Source organism: Furipterus horrens, unplaced genomic scaffold (assembly GCF_987537825.1).
Source record: "Furipterus horrens unplaced genomic scaffold, mFurHor1.1.pri manual_scaffold_3, whole genome shotgun sequence".
NCBI lineage: Eukaryota > Metazoa > Chordata > Mammalia > Chiroptera > Furipteridae > Furipterus > Furipterus horrens.
Genome location: NW_028327173.1, coordinates 106,828,878 through 106,847,877, shown reverse-complemented (window position 1 = coordinate 106,847,877; position 19,000 = coordinate 106,828,878). Strand labels below are relative to the sequence as shown.

The 19,000-nt window shown below is 46.6% G+C and overlaps 2 protein-coding genes across 6 annotated transcripts in view; one reads left to right on the top strand and one right to left on the bottom strand.

The window, feature by feature from the left end:
- Positions 1-5,330: 5,330 nt before the first annotated feature.
- On the bottom strand, positions 5,331-8,362 carry LOC150015692 (uncharacterized). The gene is made up of 3 exons (XM_090270035.1): positions 8,033-8,362; positions 7,605-7,684; positions 5,331-6,211 (listed from the first exon to the last, which is right to left on the bottom strand). The coding sequence occupies exons 1-3, from the start codon at positions 8,243-8,245 to the stop codon at positions 6,193-6,195; spliced, it is 312 nt and encodes a 103-aa protein (XP_090126161.1). The 5' UTR covers positions 8,246-8,362; the 3' UTR covers positions 5,331-6,192.
- The window catches only part of CD276 (CD276 molecule), a 29,977-nt gene continuing 18,589 nt past the window's right edge, over positions 7,613-19,000 (top strand). For 2 of the 5 annotated variants that reach the window (XM_090270034.1, XM_090270031.1), the window contains exons 1-2: positions 8,031-8,092; positions 8,331-8,572. The gene's annotated coding sequence lies outside the window, so the exon portion shown is untranslated. Of the gene's footprint in view, positions 7,706-7,832; positions 8,093-8,330; positions 8,573-19,000 lie in introns of those variants that run through there. The other 3 variants (XM_090270033.1, XM_090270032.1, XM_090270030.1) reach the window with 3 other exon arrangements.

The window sequence follows — 19,000 nt, the reverse complement described above, 5'->3', positions numbered from 1 at the left end:
CTTTTCCCTGAAGTGAGAGGAACTGAACTGTGTGAATATTTACAGAGGGGTAGAGGGTGATAGAGAGGGATATTTTGACAGCAGTGCTGACCCCAACAGAATGAAGGGCTGATTGGGGAATTTCTAGGCTGAGGGGAGACACTTGGTGACTGGGGTCATTCCTCAGAGGTGGACACATATTTCCCTGAGTGGATAAAGTCATTGTTACTGCTGAAGTCTCCATTTGGAAACCCAAGGGTTTCCTTGCAGAGTCTGGCTACAGAGATTCCTTTAGAAGCTGTGTTTGTGATGATCTCATCATGGGAAATGAGGAAAGAAGAGGTGCCAAATACGTTATTGTCTGAAAGTCTAGCTTTAAGAAAACAAATGCAAGACTGTATTCATTAGCAACTGCTAATGCTAAAAGTGAAAACAGCCAATAAGAAATAACAGCCCACACCTGAGTAGAAACATTGGGTGTAGTGGACCAGGAGGTAGAGAGCCCCATTCCTCGTGGTAGAAGAGTGTGGAGGGAGATCCGTAAGAGAACTGAGTCTTGGTCGCTATCAGGTAGCCTTGCTGAAATCACCCAGAGACCACTCTAGGATTAAACAATGAATTTATTGAGGAAAAAAGGGGGAAGAGGGGCAGAGGGAAGGGGAAACCCCCAGACAAACTCAAGGGCCCATAAGAGCAAGGCAAGTGGGGGAAAGGTGACTCCCAGCCCTTCTCATGGACCCATAGGAGCAAGGGGAAAGGGGGAAGGAAAGGGGAGTGACGACTCCCACTCACCCACAGGGGCCCTTAGGAATTGCTTGCCTGAGCCTCTGCAGGCTCTGTCTTCACACTTTGCCAAACACACATTTCTGCTAGGGGGAGTTTACCCATCAACACATTCAGCAGGTCATTTACATCTCCCTGCTTTTCCTCCACCAGACCAGTCAACATATTGGGCTAGGTTCACCAACATTTTTTCTGGAAATGAGCAAAGTCCGTTTTCATTTCCTATGGGCGGGGCTAGGACCAGGTTGATTTGCATATGTCTCATTTGCATATGTCAAAAGTCCAGGTGGGCATTTCAGCTGCCTCCATGTTCTGACAGTCACTGAGTCACCTACTGAGGATGCTGCTATGGTCAGATGTCCTGAAGATAGCTGGGCACAGTGTCTCAGACCAACTAAAATCAAATGACCACTATAGACCCTGACTGGAAACAGCAATATTAGTACTAAAGATTTAAGCACCTGGATTGAGATGAGGATTTCTGGATTTTAAGTGGTTTATCCACTGTCTTCCTTAGGAGGGCCTCACTGCTGACTTCTGATGCCAGAGTCCTTGTTCTCCCAGCCCGGGGCACTCAACCTTATTCTTCTTGTTGGAGCTGTTAAGTCTGTTTTGTGCTCTCTTCTCTGAGCCTGTCTTAGGCCAGGCCTAAGAGCAGGGCCAGGGCTAGGGTCACATAAAGGAGGCACCAATGGCACAACATTGCAAGAGGCCTCACTCTCAGTTAATATCAAGTTGTTTGTGTGTGATTAGAAGTCATTAGAAAAAACAACTCCCCAGATGATGGAAGATTTCCCTGTGAACTATGGTGCTGTTTTTATTTTGTTGTTTTGTTTTTAACTCCATCCCAGCCGATCTGTTTGGAGGACCATCTTGGCCCTCTCGCAACAGGACACAGACTCAGAGATGGACTCCTGGTGTTGGGAGCCCTGTGAGCCTGGGCTATGGCAGAGGAAGGGGAAAGGGAGGTGAGGGCTGAATGGTTCCACCAGGGACATGGGAGGAGGTGGGTAGACAGTGAAGGGGGTGACCAAGGAAGAAGTGAGGCTAGTGGGTCAGATGAAGGCAGCCAGTCATACAAGCCTTGCTGCAAGATGTGTGTCGGGGAAGGGGTGAGGTGTTCCCCAGTGAGACTCCTTGGAGGTGTCTCCCCTTTTTCAGGCTGTTCCTGTTATGCTGCTGGCCAGGGGCTTCCAGCTGGGTGTATTTGGATCTAGACACCTGAAGTCTATTCCAATGCTCAAGCACTGGTAATAAGAAACTTGGAAGCAGGAATCTGCAGTGGCCGCTGTGTTCCACATTCAACCCGACACTGGTTCTGGTCATTTGGAGGAAAAACTGTTGCCTTAGATAGTACAGGATGGATGGACGGCTCCAGATGGCAGCCTGGTGAGCCCAAAATGAGTGGCCATGATGGGGGTGGCCTTTGCCAAGATGTCAAGGACTTGAGGCCTTAAAATGCAAACACCTCAGCAAGCAACATGCAGCCACCAGCCTGACCAGAGTGAGGCCAATGCCGAGATATCGGTGTCGCAGGAATCCTCAAAAAGATGCCCAAATAGGGCTTTAAACCCCAGCACTGCCAAAAATCAATGTATTTTCTTATGGGAATGAACAGATTTTGAGTATCATTCCTAGGCCAGGCATGCCAATGCCTGTGAGCTGCTTTCTGAAAGATGGACTGCTTAGCTGGTCTAGACAGCTGCTCTGGTCTCTGGAGTTCTGTTTGCTTGGTTCAAGTATATTCAATGATGAGGCAATACTTGTCCTTTGATATGTCGGAGGAGGCAGAAGGAAGTTGAATCTCACCATGTGCTGGGGAAAGTGGTAAGAATGTCAGACCTCCCTCACCCATCCCACATTCCTTTGTCAGAATAAGTGGTCTGGTGTTCTTTTCAGGTAGCCTGGGAAGGACAAGACTATCAAAGGTAATCATTTCTTTCTCATCAGTCTTGAGTGAGCAGTGGTACCTTTGGGGCCAGGCCAAGGGATGGAAGCAATCCAGAGCTGGTGTGGCAGTTCCACAATGCCTCCAGATACCAGGCTCCTTCTGACTTTCTCCTAGCCACCCTTAGCTTTTGTCTTCATGGTTATAAGATGGTGGCTTTACTGTCTGGTTTTGTGTCTGCTCTCTGGGCACCAAGAAAAAGGAGCGTGAAAAGCAAAAGGTAAAAAGATACATGCCAGCTAAGCTCACCCTTTAAAAAAAGTTGTGTTAAATTAATTTGTGTTTCAATTCAGCATATAAAAATTTACCATCTTAACCATTTTTCCAAGATTTTATTTATTTATTTTTAGAGAGAGGGGAAGGGAGAGACAAAGGGAGGGAGAGAAACCTTGATGGTGAGACAGAAACATCAAATGGTCGCCTCTCATTCACTCCATAACTGTGCCACTACTGGGGACCAAACTCACAACCCAGGCATGTGCCCTGACTGGGAATTGAACTGATGACCTTTCTTTCACAGGACAATGCCCAGCTACCTGAGCCACACCAGTCAGATACCATCACAACCATGTTTAAGTGCACAGTTCAGTAGCATTGAGTAGATTCACATTGTTGTACAACCAATTTCCAGAAGTCTTTTCATCTTGCAAAACTGACCCGCTATACCCAGTAAATGACAACTCTGCATTCTGTCCTCCCCACTGCCACAGCCCCTGGCAGCCATCGTTCTATCTTCTGTCTCAACAAAGTGACTATTCTAGATAGCTACTATCTAGAATCATAAAGTATTTGTCTTTTTGTGACTGGCTTGATTCACTGTCTTCAAGGTTCATCCAAGTTGTAGCATGTGTCAGAATTTCCTTCCTTTTTGAGGCTGAGTGACATTCTGTTGTATGTATGTACCATATTTTGTTTATCCACTCATCCACTGATGGACACTTAGGTTGCTTCCATGTTTTGGCTATTGTGAATAATGCTGATATGAACATGCCTGTACAATATATCTTTGAGACCCTGCTTTCAATTCTTTTGAGTACATACCTAGAAGTGAGATTGTTGGATCCTATGGTAATTTTATTTTCAATTTTTTGAGGAACCACCCTGCTGTTATCCATAGTATAAGTCTTCTCCTTTAACAAGTCTTCTCCTTTAACAAGCTTTCCCCAAAGCCCCAAGCAGTGAGCTTCACCCCTGGCTCATGGGCCACATTCGGTCACATGACCACCTATGCTGCAAGACAGTGTTCTGAGAACAGGCATATAACAAATATTTTCTGAACTGAGGAGATTCCTGCTGAAATGGTCACTCTAGCTGTTTGTGTTTGGGGCCAGGTATCTGAGTCTCAGTGGAGTCTGTCCTGCAGACACACTGTCTATCCCTTGCCCCAGCTGTCTGCCCTTTCTGGGGAATCTGTGCCCTCTCAAGCCACTGCTTCCAGAAATGAGAGCCAATACTCATTTCCTTCCCTCCTGACCTGTTCTCTTAAAACATTTTATCATATTGTCTTTTGACTTCTATCATAAGTCTCCCCCAACCCCCACTATCAACTGCCCTGTGCTGTTCTCTCACTGTCCATCACAGCTGAGTTGTGCCTTCCCTGCCAGCCTGGAGTCCTCTGAGACAGGACCTTTGTCACCACAGCAAGGCACAAAGCACATAATTGACTTTTGGACAAAGGTAGGAAAGTAAATTCTTCTAGATTAGTTAAAGGGTTCTGCTGCAGGTCCCCTGGTTCTCTCAGCCCAATGATGCCTCTCTCCCTGGACACTTCACCCTAGGCCACTCATCCTGAGACCTGTGAGGCCAGGCCCAAGCTGCACAGGGCCTGAAAGGGCAGGGGAAGCAGTGTGGATTGGTGGGGAAGCTGATGATCTCCGGGAACCCTGGACCAGATGGCCTGGCCTTAATGCCTCACTCCCTGGTCCCATTGCTAGGAGCAGCCAGACAGATGCAGCCACCATAAAACTTACATTCAGGAATGCATGTGCACATAGACTCAAACACAGGTTTTCATATGTTCACAAATACACATACCCATGCACCACGAACACACACACACACATACACACATCACAGTTAAGTTTGAATTTAGCACTAAATTCAACCAGGCAAATCCTGATTCTTCCACTTAATAGTGAATATCCTCAAGCAGGTTAATTTCTTTGTGTCCTAATTTGCTTATTTGTAAAGATGATGATAATAATAGCATTTACCTCACTGAGTTGTGAAGATGAAATGAGATAAAATGGTAAAAAGTTTTAAGTGGCTGACATGCAGAGACACATGTGTTCATGCATGTTTCTTAAGCCCTCCCCCATAGTCTACCGCCCCTTGGTGGCAGGCTTGGCAAAAGCACAAGGTTAGAGCTTCAGTTTTCTAATCTGTAAAACAGGGATAATATTACACTGGGGAACACAATTTTCATTGAGTTAGATCTGACACTTGTTTTTGACTAACTTTTGGTATCTGAATCCAAAAATGACCCCAGTTTTTCTCTATCACATCAACTTTTTAAAGTACAGGATACCCTCCCTTTGTCTCAAAAATCATAAAAAATGTACATACAAAGAAAAATAAAGAAGAAATTACCTGAATATACTGTTTATTTAGAGTTATTTTATTAATATAAATGCTATATATTGTTACTGTAAGTCAAATTGTGTACAAGTAGTAAAGTTCTGCTACCAAACATACATATTAAGGTATTTTATCTTTTCAAATGACAGGCTAGGAAATGCCAAAATGAGATACTTGAAACAGTCTCCTTCAGTTGGCAAAGCCTGAACAAATTGCTTCATGAGACCCAGTTTTATGTGCAGAGGTGGGAATATAATGTTTTTCCTGTCACCAAGTGGCTCATATAGAATGTTTGGATCACCAGGTTTGAGGTCAGATCTTAGACACCAGTTCGACTCCACCCAATGCTTCTCATGAGCTCTGCTGTCCCACATACACAGAAAACAGGGATACTTGGTGTACCCGTGTTGCTGACCAAGAAGGAAGCAGGCCATTTTAAGGTCATCACAGATGATCCAATTGTGCTTGGGATATTGCAACAGGTCAATGACTCTCTTTATGTCTTCATATCCTTCATGAAAACAAACTGAATGGCCAATTGGGACTGCACCAAATAAATTGCCATTGTGGTGGAGGGCACACTTCAAGCTCCACTTTGAGCTATCAATCAATGAACAGTAACCATTCAGTTGCCTTATAGATTGGAATTCCCAATTCCTCCATTAAACCATGTATGTTATGGCAATACACAAAGCCACCATCACTTCAAAAGTACTGCAGAAATGCACTTTCTCTTGATCAAAAGTAGGATGCCTTCGCTCCTTTTTCAAGCAAGTTTTTATCGTGCAGTTTTGATGCTAGGAGTCCTGAAGCCTTTTTGGATAGTCCCAAATCTCGTGCTAAATCATTCAACTCATGCTGATCAAATCCCTTATGAACTGAGTCATTTTCATCATTGCTGTCACTTAGTTCTTCACCAGACTCCTGTTTTTTGAAAGAGGGTAGTTCAATGAAAACTGGCACTGGGATTTCAGCTGAATGAGGCACTGAGCATATAGCTGATGGTAGCCTAGGATACTCTATTTTACATTTATTTTTCTTGTTATATCATGACATTTTCACTATACAAAAGTAACAGTCACTTGAATGATCTCTGGGCTCTCATCAAACCATAGGTATACCAAATGACAATTTATCACGCGTTCCCTTCGTCCACATCCATAAACTCTTGACACACTGCTTGCACACCTTGTGAGGGGCCTAAGACATCTTAATCACCAACTTTTACTTTAAAATATGCAAAATAGGCTTGCCTGACAAATGCACTGATGTTTGTCCTTTGACTGGGAATGGTGAAACTGCCACAGATATAACAATATGAATCAGGGTTGTTTAGGCACTTACGACAAGAAATAGCAGAGGCAAACATGATCTGAAGAAAAGGAAATAAGTATGTATGTAAATGAAAAAATAAATTCTGCTAACTCCTTGTATACAGACAAGAACTTGAACTACACTTTGGAATACGATTCACTCTATAGAGCGGCACACAACCTCTCACCACACTGTCTCATGTGTAACTGAATAGCCTAGACAAGTATGAACCTGTCGCTGGTCTCCAAGGTCATCCTCCACCCCTCCTGACTTGAGGGATGTTTGCTCTCAGCCAGTGGGAGAGCTTCCTTAGATCCAGGCTCGATTCAGCCTAGAGTAGTTACATTAAGATAAAATGTACAAAAAAAAAAAAAAAAAAAAGAAAAGAAAAAAGAAAAAAGCTGTACAGAAAAAAAACGACGTAATAGAAGAAAACTACTGTTTTGAAGTCAGCATGCCTATTTTAAGTCTAAAACAGCTGAAAAATCAAAATCAACAGGAATTATGTTAAAAATCGTTTCCCTGTGTTATCTATTTGATGGGCTGTTATGAGGATCCACAGAGGCCCAGCGTGTTCAGAGCCTGGCCCACAGAAATCTGTTCCATCTGAGCTGTTGCTGTCTGCAGCTGAAGGAGAACAGGTCACAGAACAGGTACAGGGAGGAATGGGCTAAGGCTGTCTGGCCCCCATGTTCTCCCAGGCTGGAAATGGGTCTTACAAGGACAGAGCCTGCCCGAAGGTGGTCAGAGCTGCAACTTTGTCAGAGCCAGCCTGGTCTGGCCATCGCAGCGCATGGGGCTGGGGGTTAGGGCGAAGCCCGGGGGGCGCGGGGGCGGGGGGAGGCGTAGCTAGCAGGAGGTGGGGGAACGACGGATCGTGGGCGGAAGGAAAAGAGGAAAACCAGCTGGGTGGAAATTACCCTGCGGTTGGCTCAGGCGCCCACTACGCCGTATTTATAGAGCAGCTCTTAATTCCTCACAGTCGAGTTAACCCTTTCCATACCTCGGTATCAGCCTGGTGTCGAGGGAAGCAGGCCTGCGGTCCCGCAGCTGGATCTGAGCTTCTGCGCTGCCGCCGGCAGCCTGTTGGGGAGGTGGTGGGAGGTCAGTGACTGGTCACCTGTCCCTCTCGCAGAAAATAAATTTTGGATCCCGGGAGTGTGGGAACAGGGAGGAGGAGGGGCAGTGACTAGGCCAGCGCCTCCTTCCCAGGGCGTCGCTTCTCCCCGCATGGTCAGCACTGGGTTCAGAGGCGGGGTCCAGGCCTGGTGCCCTGCCCAGCGGGCTGGCTCAAGCCTTGGCCCCAAACACCGCCGCGGGGCCAATCCGGTCTCTGGGTGCTCTCGCCGCCTTTCCGGGCCCCGTGGCTTCCTCCAGCCCGCCCCTGCCCCTCAGACTTCCCAGCCGTCCCGGCCCCCATTCGGGGCGGACCTCGCGGCGGTGACTCCGCAGCTCCGCCAAGTCCCGGATCCCGGGAGTGGGCGCGGCGCGGTGAGTGCTTGCGTGGCGCGGGCGCGGGCGGCCTTTGTCTGCGGCGAGTGTCTCCTGCAAGGCCCTTAGAGCGGGCAGAGGGCGCCGCCACCGGGCCTTCGCCCTGGTCCCGAGCCGGCCCCTGCGCCGTGAGCAGAGGGAACCTGGGGGCATCCCTGGCTCCCAGGTCCAGAGGCAGCTGGGGGAGGCTGGAACCCAACCCCGCCTCCAGCCTGGCTCTCCCCTCTCTCCTGCCCAGGCTGCTGGGGAACCGTGCGACCTGCCCTCGCCCAGACGCCGCTGGAGGAGGCTGCGTGGGTGGTTGTGCTTACGGAGGCTCTGGGTGTGCGGGGGGCATGTAGGCGGATCCATCACTGTGTGGGTGATTCTGAGAAGCCTAGCCGGCTAGCAGGAGCTGGGAGGGAAGCAGTCTCCCGTGTCCTGCAGAGGAAAACAGCTTGACCACGAGTTCAGAGGAGGGGGAGCCGCCTGGGAGGGCGGGTAAGTGCTTAGGATCCACTGTGCTTGGGCTTGAAGGATCAAGGAGTGGATAACGGGAGGACTTCTGCAGCAGCAGTGGGCATGAGGGGGACATATTCTGAGAAGAGGTCGGGACAGCTGGCCGGGTGAAAGGGTGTATAGGTGTTGGGGGAGGGGTGGAGACCGGAGGATGCCAAAGAACAGGAAAGCGCAGGGGTGTGGTGGTTTGGGCTTGGGAAGTCTGAGGGAGGTGGTGGGTGAGGTGGGATGGAGACAGAGGGGGATCAGTGGAGGGAAGGTAGGGACCACGATGAGGGAACAGTAGAGGGGAGGGGATTGAATTCCAGATCTTAAAGCCCTCTCTTGCTGTTCAGCCAGCGAATTGACAGGTTTGGAGTCCTAGGGCAGTGAATTGCAAGAAAAGGGGATTTATTTCAAAGGGCAACCTGACCTAATAAGAAACGTGTGATGAGTGACTCAGGTATGGGATATGTCATTGACAGAAAATGCCAGCAAATAGTAAAGAAAGAAAAAAATTGTGGGGTGGGGAGTGGGATTTGTTTGACTTCATTGAGAAAAACTAGCCTCAAATGGGATGTGGATAATTGTAAATGAGTCTGATTTGCCACTCAGTTAGGGCCCTTTTCTTACAGGCTTCTTTAGCAGTTAGCTTCTGCTTTAGAAAGAAATGAAGCAGCCTGTCTTTTAAGAGAATTCTTTATTTAGTTCAGCCTCCTGGCTAATTCCCTCCGGCCTCCCAGCAATTCCTAGGAAATCCAGTGCTGTGTAGCCCTGCTCTCAGTTTGGGGGCCTGCACCATAGGTGGGGCCCTTTTGGAGGCTGAAGGAAATTGAAGTCTAAACTTGAAATTGAAGTTTAAACATGTGGGATGGGCAGGCTGATCCCAGTGGCAGGGAAGGGTGAAGGGCTGTGGGGCTGTGGAGTCTGAGTGGTGGTTCACAGTTCAGCTCGCTTGGGAATGGGACTATTTGGGGGGAGTGCATTTCCCTGACATCTGAAGTTCCCAAGCTTAAGCACCAACACTTCCGTTAACTGTTGAGCATGGTAGTCTTTCTCCCTGTATTATGTACAGCACAATCTGACATCAGTTTTTGCACTGAAGGGTAATAGGTAAGGGGACTGTTGGAGTGAGCTTTGCACTTAGTGGCTTCAGAGGTGCTTTTTTATTGGTCCCATGACTGATCTTCGCCATTCTTTTCTTTTTCCAATGACCTCATTGGTAGCTTCTCCTGCCTACCTGTTCTGAGCTTTCCAGTCAGACCATGCAGCTTGTTAGTGAGCAGCCTGTGCTGACGTGGCCTGAGGATGAGAATGGTGCCAGACTTGAGGACCACTTTCCTGTCGGACCCTGGTCCTCTTCAGCTCTGCCAGGCACCTGATGGGAGCAGGCTGGCTGGCTGGCTGGCACCTGGGTTCTTGACTGTTTGTGGAGAGAACGGTTAGAGAAGTGTTGTCCCTTCTGAGGAGGCTGTGTCCCCTTATTCTGGTAAGGTTGGCTTCTGAGTTTTCCTGTGGGAAGTCCCCCGTCCTGAAACTGTGGCCTTCTCCAGAGTTCTATATCTTCATTCTTTGGAGAATTTGGGTTTCACACTGACTGTTTAGGGTCAGAGACCCATAGGGATGATAAAGCCATGAGCTGGGACTCCACAGCACCCAGAGGGACTCCTAGAAAGTGTTGTAGGATAGGCATCTGGCCTGTTGCTGGCTGGTTCTCAGTTAGATATGTGGAGTTTGGGCTGCATGAAGAAAATGACTCAAATCTAAGCAGCCTCCGAGATTAGGACCACATAGGGCCTGAGCCTGCGGCCCTGAGTCATGGGGTCAGGCGAGGGAAAAGGGCAAGCAGGATGATGTCACTGCCTATAAGCTTGTCCTCTGAGTGGGTGGCAACTTCTCATTGCTATCCCTTTCCCACATACCACCGGGCAGCAGTGACAGACAGGAGACCAGCAAAAGAGGAAAGGCATAGCCTGGGCCTAGGGGAGAGGGAAGAGGGTGGGCTCATGTGATCCTTGAGAAGTTTCCTTTGGTCTTGTTGGCTCAGAATGGAACAGACATCTGTAAGAGGGCCACGTGTGCTGTTACGCAACCGTCCCTCACTTGCCATCCCCAGTTCTGCCTCGCCTGCAGTGTGAGGTTCCAGATAAAAGTGAGGGTTTTTCAAGTCTTAGGAGTGGGGCTGTCCTGGATGCTTAATAAATATAATTTCATTTAATCATTATAGCAGTCCTATGATGTAGGGTATCATCAGCTCTATTGTATAGGTGGGGATACTGAGGCTCAGAAAGGGGAAGTCATATGCCCAAAGACATACAGCTGGCCAGTACTGGAGCTGGGATTTGGTTTGTCTCCAGGACTGGCTCTTTTTGGCATTCCAGAGGCAGCCATAGGCTTCTTGTTCTGAGGGTCCCCACAGTGAGGTAGAAAGGACTCATCTGCAGCAGGGGGTATGGGGGAGGGCTGGAGAGAGGGCAGGCCTGATCTAGGTGTCCCCAACCAGTCTTCCTGGCAGCCCGGTCAGGGTCATTGCTAAGAGTGCTTGCTTTTCTCGAGGCTGGTCCTCAGCATGCCCCATGCCTCCAGGATCCACTTCCATACCCTCTCTCTGGTTCTGATCAGTGCTCTGCCTCCTCCACACACATCATGCCTTCAGACGTTTGCCCTTCTTGGGGCCTAGGGAGAGAATGTTGGAGGGAAACCCACAGGGAGTGGAGGTGAGAAGCATTTTTTTGTTGGGAGCCTTGGAGCCTTGGAGCAGGGACAGTATCACTTCTGGGAAGCAGGGCTCCCAGATCCCCTTAAAGTCAGCACAGGCTCTGAGAAACTGATACTCCACAGGGAGACACTGAAGTGTGTGCTTGGGGGATGTGGCAGCAGGAATGGCAGTAGGAGCTGGAGCCCATTATGTGTGTTGCTGGGACCTGGCTTCTGAAAGGAGGAAGGAAGAGAGGACTACTAGGGGTGAACCAGACACGGAAGTGTATCAACTAGAAAATGGAAGTAGACTTCTACCCTCCTTCCCACACCACAAGGCTGTGTTCTCTATCAGGTTTTCAGACCCTTTTCCCATACACAAACAGCCATCCATCCATCTCTCTATCCACACAAACATGTATCCACACAAACATTCATTCATTCATTCAGTGAACATGCACCGAGCACTTTGCTAGAATTCAGCCTCTTCTAGGATTAAGGATACAATAATAAATAAAGCAGATGTGTGTCCTGCCCAGGGAAGAGAGAAAACAAAGTGGGCAATGAACAATAGGAGCTATGTTAGAGCAGTGGATCTCTGATGCAGCTTTTCTACCGAGGTGAGTCTCAGGAAGGAGTGGGTTACCCTGCTGTCCAAGGGAATTGGAAGACCCACTTTGCAGGGGTGGGTGGCATGTCTGAGGAGGTAGGTGGGGCCAGACCAGGTAGGGCCATGGAGAAGCTGACATCTTATCCCAAGAAAGAAGAACAATCCTGAGATAAAATATTGAAATATTAAAAGTGATGACATGATGCCATTTGTGTTTTCTTAGCAGTTATTCTGGTTGCTGTATAGAGTGTAGGTTATAAGTTGGAGTGTAGAGCTGTTTGGAGAGAAAGTTGGGAGACAGGTGAGCAGGATTTTGTGGTTACCTAGCAAGAGAAGATGGTGACTTGGAAGACCAGAGAGAGAAACAGAAGTAGAAGGAGAGAGAGTAAAGATATACCAGGGGTCATCAAACTTCTGCAAAGCAACAGAAAGTAAATATTTGAGGCATTGCTACCACTTATTTTGCATAAACAGCCACAGAAATGAATGAAGTATGGCTGTGTGCCAATGAAACTTTATTTATAGACACTGAAATTTGAATTTCATATAATTTCATTGTGTCACAAAATAATCTTCCTCTTTTGATTTCCCCCAACTGTTTAAAAAGGTAAAACCTTTCTTAACTGGTGAGCTGAACAAAAACAGATGGTAAGGTGGATGTGGTACTCAGGCTGCTGAGATATATTTTGCGGTGGCTGTTCTTGGTGATGGACTGTAGAGGTGAGAGAAACTCAGGTTTCTGACTTGCAGAGGGTGAGGAGTCAGGCTTTTACCAAGCGGAAAGTGCTGGGAAGAACAGGTTTGGGAGAAATCAAGAGTGAAGAGGGAGATGCCCAAGAGTCACTGGAACAGAGACATTTAGGAAACAGTTGGGTTTAAGTTTGGAGCTCAGATGAAAGGTGTGGACTGGAGAAGTAAATTTAGGAGTTGCCAGTTTATAAATGATATTTAAAGCCATGGGAATGGAAAAAAGTCATCTAGGAAAAAAAAAAAGAAGAGAGTTCAAGTGAGAGCCTAGAGGACACAAGGCACTGCTGGAGAAGGAGGGACCTGCAATAAAATATAAGTGGTAGAGAGATGGAGAGAGGCCTGGGCGACTAGATCTCAGACTGTAGAGCATCAAAATGAGGTCATACAAATATAGTTCATTTGCTCAACAATATGTCATAGACTTATTTCCATATTAATACGCCTTCCTTTGAAAGCTATATGCTATTCCATTACCTAGATTGGCCATAGTTAACGTGCCAGTTCCCCATTGTTTCCCACTTTGGCTGCTACCTGGGTATCTTGGAGCAGTAATGCTAGTGTTTCTCTAAACCAGTTTCTAAAACTATGGCCCATGATCCAAATCTTTTGCTGCTTGTTTTTATAAAGCCCACAAGCTAAGAATGGTTTTTACATTTCTAATGGTTGGAAAAATCATGTGATTCATGAAAATTATATGCAATTCAAACTGAGTGTCCATAAAGTTCTACTGGAACAGAACTCTCTCATCCTGTTATACACTATCTATGACTGCTCTCCTGCTAGAGCAGGTAGTTGCGACAGATACTGCATGGCCTACAGAGCCTAAAATAGTTTCTATCTGGACCTTTGCTGACCCCTGCTTGTCCCAATCCTACACCCATCACCAGCAGTAGGTCCACGCACAGGTGGAGTGGGTTGTTTTGAGCAGCTCCAGGAGGGTACGCTCTCGAAAAAAAAAAAAAAAATTGTAATGTTCCAAATTCCACCATCAACTCTTTCTTATTTTGAGTAAACCATTGCTCTTCTACATTTTCTTTTAAAATTTAAACTTCCTCAGCAAAGTTAACATTACACATTAATCTGTCAATAAATCAAGGTTGAGCTTACCTATAGCAATAAAGCTATTCCTCTACTTCAGACTCTTTCCTCCTCATCACTTTCCAACAAAGTCCAAGCAGAACTCCCTGCTCTAGTCCCTACCCTCCTTTTAGTTTAGCTTCCTCCCCCCGTGTGATCAGCACCTTGAAATTCATGTCAGCCATACTGAATTGCTTGCGGTTCCTCCAGCTTGCCATGCTGCCTCCTACCTCGGTGCCCTCTGCCTGGAATGGCCTTTCCCATCCTGATCATCTGGGTAGCTTCAGGTCAATTTTCAGGGTTCAGCTTGTGATTCCCAAGTGTCTTAGGGGCCTCCAGGTGGCCCTCCCTGCATCTTAAGTAGTACAGTGTGCTGGGCTGCAGTGATTTATGTGCAGGCTCCTTGAGGACAGGCACATAATTTAGTCATTTTTCTCTTCTCAGTGTCTGCCTAACAGGCAGTCAGTGAACAAATAAATGAATTACTGAATATATGAATGAATGTATATTCAAGGACTCCTTCAGTTGCAGGTAATAGAACCTAGCTCAAGCTGGCTTAAGAAACAAGATTGGCTCAAGCACCTGGGTAGCCTTATGTATGTGGCTGAAGAGCTTAAATGATGTTTTCAGGGCGCTGTATCCCTCTAGCTTTCATCTCTGCCGGTTTACTCGTTGGGGTCATTTTCTTTACGTTGTTGGTAGCTGATAGATTGATTCATTGCTAAGGGCCCCAGAGCACATCCTCCTTAGTGACCTCAGCAAGAGGCTTTTCTAGTAACTCCTGCAGGGACACTCTGGGAAGTCTCTGATTGGGTGTGGCTTGGCTCACTGCCCCCACCCCACCCCCATCACCGTGTGGGGGCGGGGCAGGGGTTCTCCAAGAGTCAGGTCTGGTCACAGGATGAAACCTGAGGCTTGAGGGTCAGCCCCATCAGCACCCAATGGACTGGGGTTCCTGCAGGAAAGTGGCTTTGTTATCAGAAGGAGCCACTCTAAAAAGAGAGCACAGCGCTCTAGAATAAAGGATGTGCAGCAGAATAAGAGTATCAAGACTAGTGACTGAAGACAGAAGATTTGTTTAGCATGTTATGTTTCTTTGTCAAGGAAAGAAGGAACAGAAGCTGTAAAGAAGGAACTCCCAGGTGGGGAGGTGATAATCTTCTTTAAATGGAGTTGTCTTCTGGCCACAGGGATAGCCTGTCCTAGTACTGAGTGACCTTGGAAATAAGATCTCTGAGAAGCAGTCGGGGATATTTCAGGACAGTCTAGGGTAGACAGTGGAGGGAGAGACGTGTAGGTATAGGTTTTAGCCTTTCACAGTTTCCCACTGTTTCCAGGATCAATTCAGGGTCCTTAACCAACCCCTGACTACCTCCCTGACCTCATCTCCCAGGAGTCTATCTTCCTGTGGTTGCTCCCTCCTCCACCACCTTGTTTGTGCTGCTTCCTCTGCTGGATAGCTGAAATGTCTCCCTCTGTGAGGGCCTTCCTAAGCCTCCCCACTCCTCCAGCGAATTGTTTGACTCTTCACTCCCACAATACCTGACATAAACCTGCCTTAAATAACTGGTCATATTCTATTTTAATTATATATTTTTCCCCAAACCCTTTTCCTATTTTTATTATAAACATGATATTTCAGCCCTGGTGGGGTAGCTTGTTGGTTAGAGCATCATCCCGACATGCTGCCAATGTTGCAGGTTCAATCCCCGGTCAGAGCACATAAAAGAATCAACCAATGAATGCATAAAAAAGTGGAACAACAAATCAATGTCCATCTGTCTGTCTCTCTCTCTCTCTTTCCCTCCCTTTTCCTCTTTAAAGTCAATAAATAAAAAATAAATAAATAAAAGTGTTATTTCAGATATGCCATTTAGCAGCTCTGTAACCTTGAACAAGTTAATGACTCTGTGCCTGAATTTCCTCATCTGTGAGATGGGATAAAAATAGTGCCTAGACTTACTGAGAAGTGTAAAGAAGTTAAAATATGTGTAAAAGCACTTAGAACAGAATCTGGTGAGTAGCAGATATTTAACTGTTGGCTTTTATTATTATTATTTGCTGCAAACAAAATAATGTAGTAACATGGGTAACTTTTGAAACTTAATGATAAACCCAATCCGACTGAAGGACAAGGACATTTACGATTGTATGTTTGTATGTCTGTCTCTCCATCTCTTATTTGTAGTGCCCAGCACAATGCCCCTGAAGCATAGGCATTGCATGAATGGATATATGAATGCTGGGAGACTTGAGGTAGGCAAATAATCAGTTTTATGGGGAAGAAGGTAGACTGTGGGAACCAGAGATTGGTGATCTTGTCCTTAATCCCTCACAAAGTCCTAGAACCAATTATCAGTCCATCTTCTTCAAATGAACCTTTTATCTGGTTCTTCTCCATGTGACTGGTTCCCTGCCAGAAGCCATGACGCATCTCATGACAGCCTTGGGGCTGAGAAGGACAGGTGGGTGGCTGGGTGGCAGCACAAGTAGGAAGACTCACAAGCCCTAAATATTAGATGGACACGGATCCTTGTGCTGTGGGGTTTTCTCATTCCTGTCTTTCCCCTGAGGACCTTGATGATATAACAGACAAGGCAGGGAGAGGAGAGCAACCATTCTGGATGACATTCATTCAGTCTTTGTTTGTTATCCACTAAAAAAAGTACTGAGCATGCTCTGCATACCAGGAACTGTCCATCCAGTACTTCAGAAGATCATGGCATGATTACACCACACTGTGACTAAATGCCACTGAATTGTACACTTAACTGATTAAAATGGAGAACTTCATGTTGTGTATATTTTGCTACAATTAAAAATAAAAGATCATGGCAGTTGGAGTGATGAACTCAGCTTAACCAGATGAAAGAAATCCCCAAATCCTTCAGAAGAGGATGGCAGAGATGTGTTCTGACATAAGAAACATCCAAACCTGTAAGAATTTTTATGAGTTTATTTGAGCCAAACTCACGACAATTGCTGGGAAGCAAAATCTCAACAGATTGAGAAAATGCTCCAGAGAATGGTGTTTTGTGGCTTATTTTATACTTTAAAATCAAGGAGGTTACATGAAATCCACTGGTGATAGATTAGGGAGGCTGAAGAAAGAAAAGCGAGGCAATCTCTGGGATTGGATAAAGAGTAAAACAGAGAGACACATGCTTCTTTTACATTGTTGGGTACAGGATAGTTAACGTTTACAGCACACAGAGATTATGCCTGGGCAACAAAATAACAGTGCAGGGTTCTGGGGTCTGGTGCTCTTGTTTGGCCAGGTCGTGCTCTGAAGGGTCCAAAAAGAAGATTACTCTGACATTTCAAAGGTATGTTATCTTAGATGCAAAAAGACAATGGGTAGGCTCACTTATGATAAACATTGAAGTTTGTCAAGGGAGCTGTAGGCCTAGACTCTGACTACCTGCCATGACCTGCTTAGAGTTAGGAATTTTTATGTTCTGAGTTTGTCAGGTTTAGTATGTGGCCCCTTTTTCATCCACACATGGATCACCAGCAATGTATGAAAACAGCTTATGGTCATTGGCCATAGCTTTTTCTCTCTTTTTTTTTTAAAGGTTTTATTTATTTTTAGAGAGGGGGGAAGGGAGGGAGAAAGAGAGGGAGGGAAACATTGATGTGTGGTTGCCTCTTGCATGCCCCCGATGGGGATCCGGCCCACAACTCAAACCGGCAACCCTTTGGTTTGCAGGCCGGCGCCCAGTCCACTGAGCCACACCAGCCAGGGTGGCCATAGCTTTGGTAGTCTAATGTTTTGGGTCATTTGGTGAACAATATGACATGGGTGCCCCTTGGTGACCTCATCAAGGGAGAGGAAGATTGAAAACTTGCAGAGCTATTACAAGGTAGGGGGCAGACTTGTTCTCCATGGTCCCAGGGACTGAATGAGAACTAATGTGGGCTGTATGAGACAGAGAATTTTGGTTCAACATAAGGTAGAGCTTTCCACCAATGGGAGCTGCCCAAAAGCCGGTACACTGAATTGGGAGGTAGTGGGTGTCTATCAGGGAAGGAGGCAAACAGAGGTTGTGGTGGTGGCCAGAAAGAGGTTCCCTGTTGTAATACCTGACCATTAATTTCCACAGTTTCTCCAGAATTTGTGGGGGAACTGTTCTTACTCCATAATCTCCCTCAGTGATCTCAACTTTGGCTTTCATTAGCACCAATGCACAGATGGCTCCCTTGTCCCTCTCTGTTCTGAGCTCCAGCTCTGTGTGTCCAAGGAGTCTGTCAGGCATTTTGGGATGGATGATCCATAGCTCAAGCCCAATAGGAACCATACTTCCTCCTAAACGTGCTTCATTTCCAGGTGTCCCCATCTTATTATGTGTGCCTACCTGCACCTGTTTGTTCAAGCCTTCAGTACAACCTTGACTCTTTCAGCCCCTCCCTCCCATACAATCCCCAAGCCCATCATGTCTACCTTTGAAATAAATCTGGGCCAGGCATCACTAAGTGACTCTGATGAGATCGTGTCCAGTTTTTATTTTGAAATACTTATTTTAGATTTTTTTTTCCTGCTCTGCTCATTGGCAATTTTCATGGGGTGAGCAGAGTGGGGAGAGAAGGAGCGAAGGTCAGGGAGGGATGGCTCCCTGAATTAGTCACATTAGGTGCTGTAAGAAAGACAGCTAGACTTCTTATTCATGTGAACATCCAGGTGTATTCAGGGCTGATACTGCAATCCCTTAGGGCCTTCAGTCTTGCTGCTCTGCAGTGCTCAGGGTGTTGCCTTTGGCAGCATGGCCCCAGGTAGCTCCCCACATCTATGTGTCAGCCAGTGCAAATGGGGAAGAGAAAAGAGAGGGTGTGTGCCCCCTCTTTAAGGGCATGACCCAGAAGTTGTACACATCAGTTCTTCTCTGTCCTGTTAGCTGCTGGAAAATGGTCATGTGACCACACCCAGCTGCGAGGCAGTCTGGGATTTGTAGTCTTTAGCTGAGTGACCACGTGCCTAACTAAAAATTCTATAGAGGAAGAGGAGACTAGGCGTAAAAGGAAAACTAGTCATTTCTGTCACAGTGATTTTGTACATTTCAATAAGACCTGTTGGCTAGCCCTTAGGGATATAGTACACGAAGCCTTAACATACTAATGAAGTGATAATAACATCCAGCAAAGCTTTTTTTTATGGAAGGTATCATTGAGCTCAGAGACAGGACGTCACCTGTTAAGACTGCACAGGAAAGTGTCAGAGCTAGGACTAGAACCCCAAACTTTGGGCTCACTTTCTACCTCTTCAAAGAAGTCTGGCTGAGAGGCAGAGAGGCAGTGCCAGG

Coding starts and splice junctions, on each gene's coding strand:
- LOC150015692 (XM_090270035.1), bottom strand. CDS start 8,245: ATGCCCCCAGGTTCCCTCTGCTCACGGCGCAGGGGCCGGCTCGGGACC. Junction 7,685..8,032: donor TGCGGAGTCACCGCCGCGAG/GTCCGCCCCGAA, acceptor CCTCCCCAACAG/GCTGCCGGCGGCAGCGCAGA.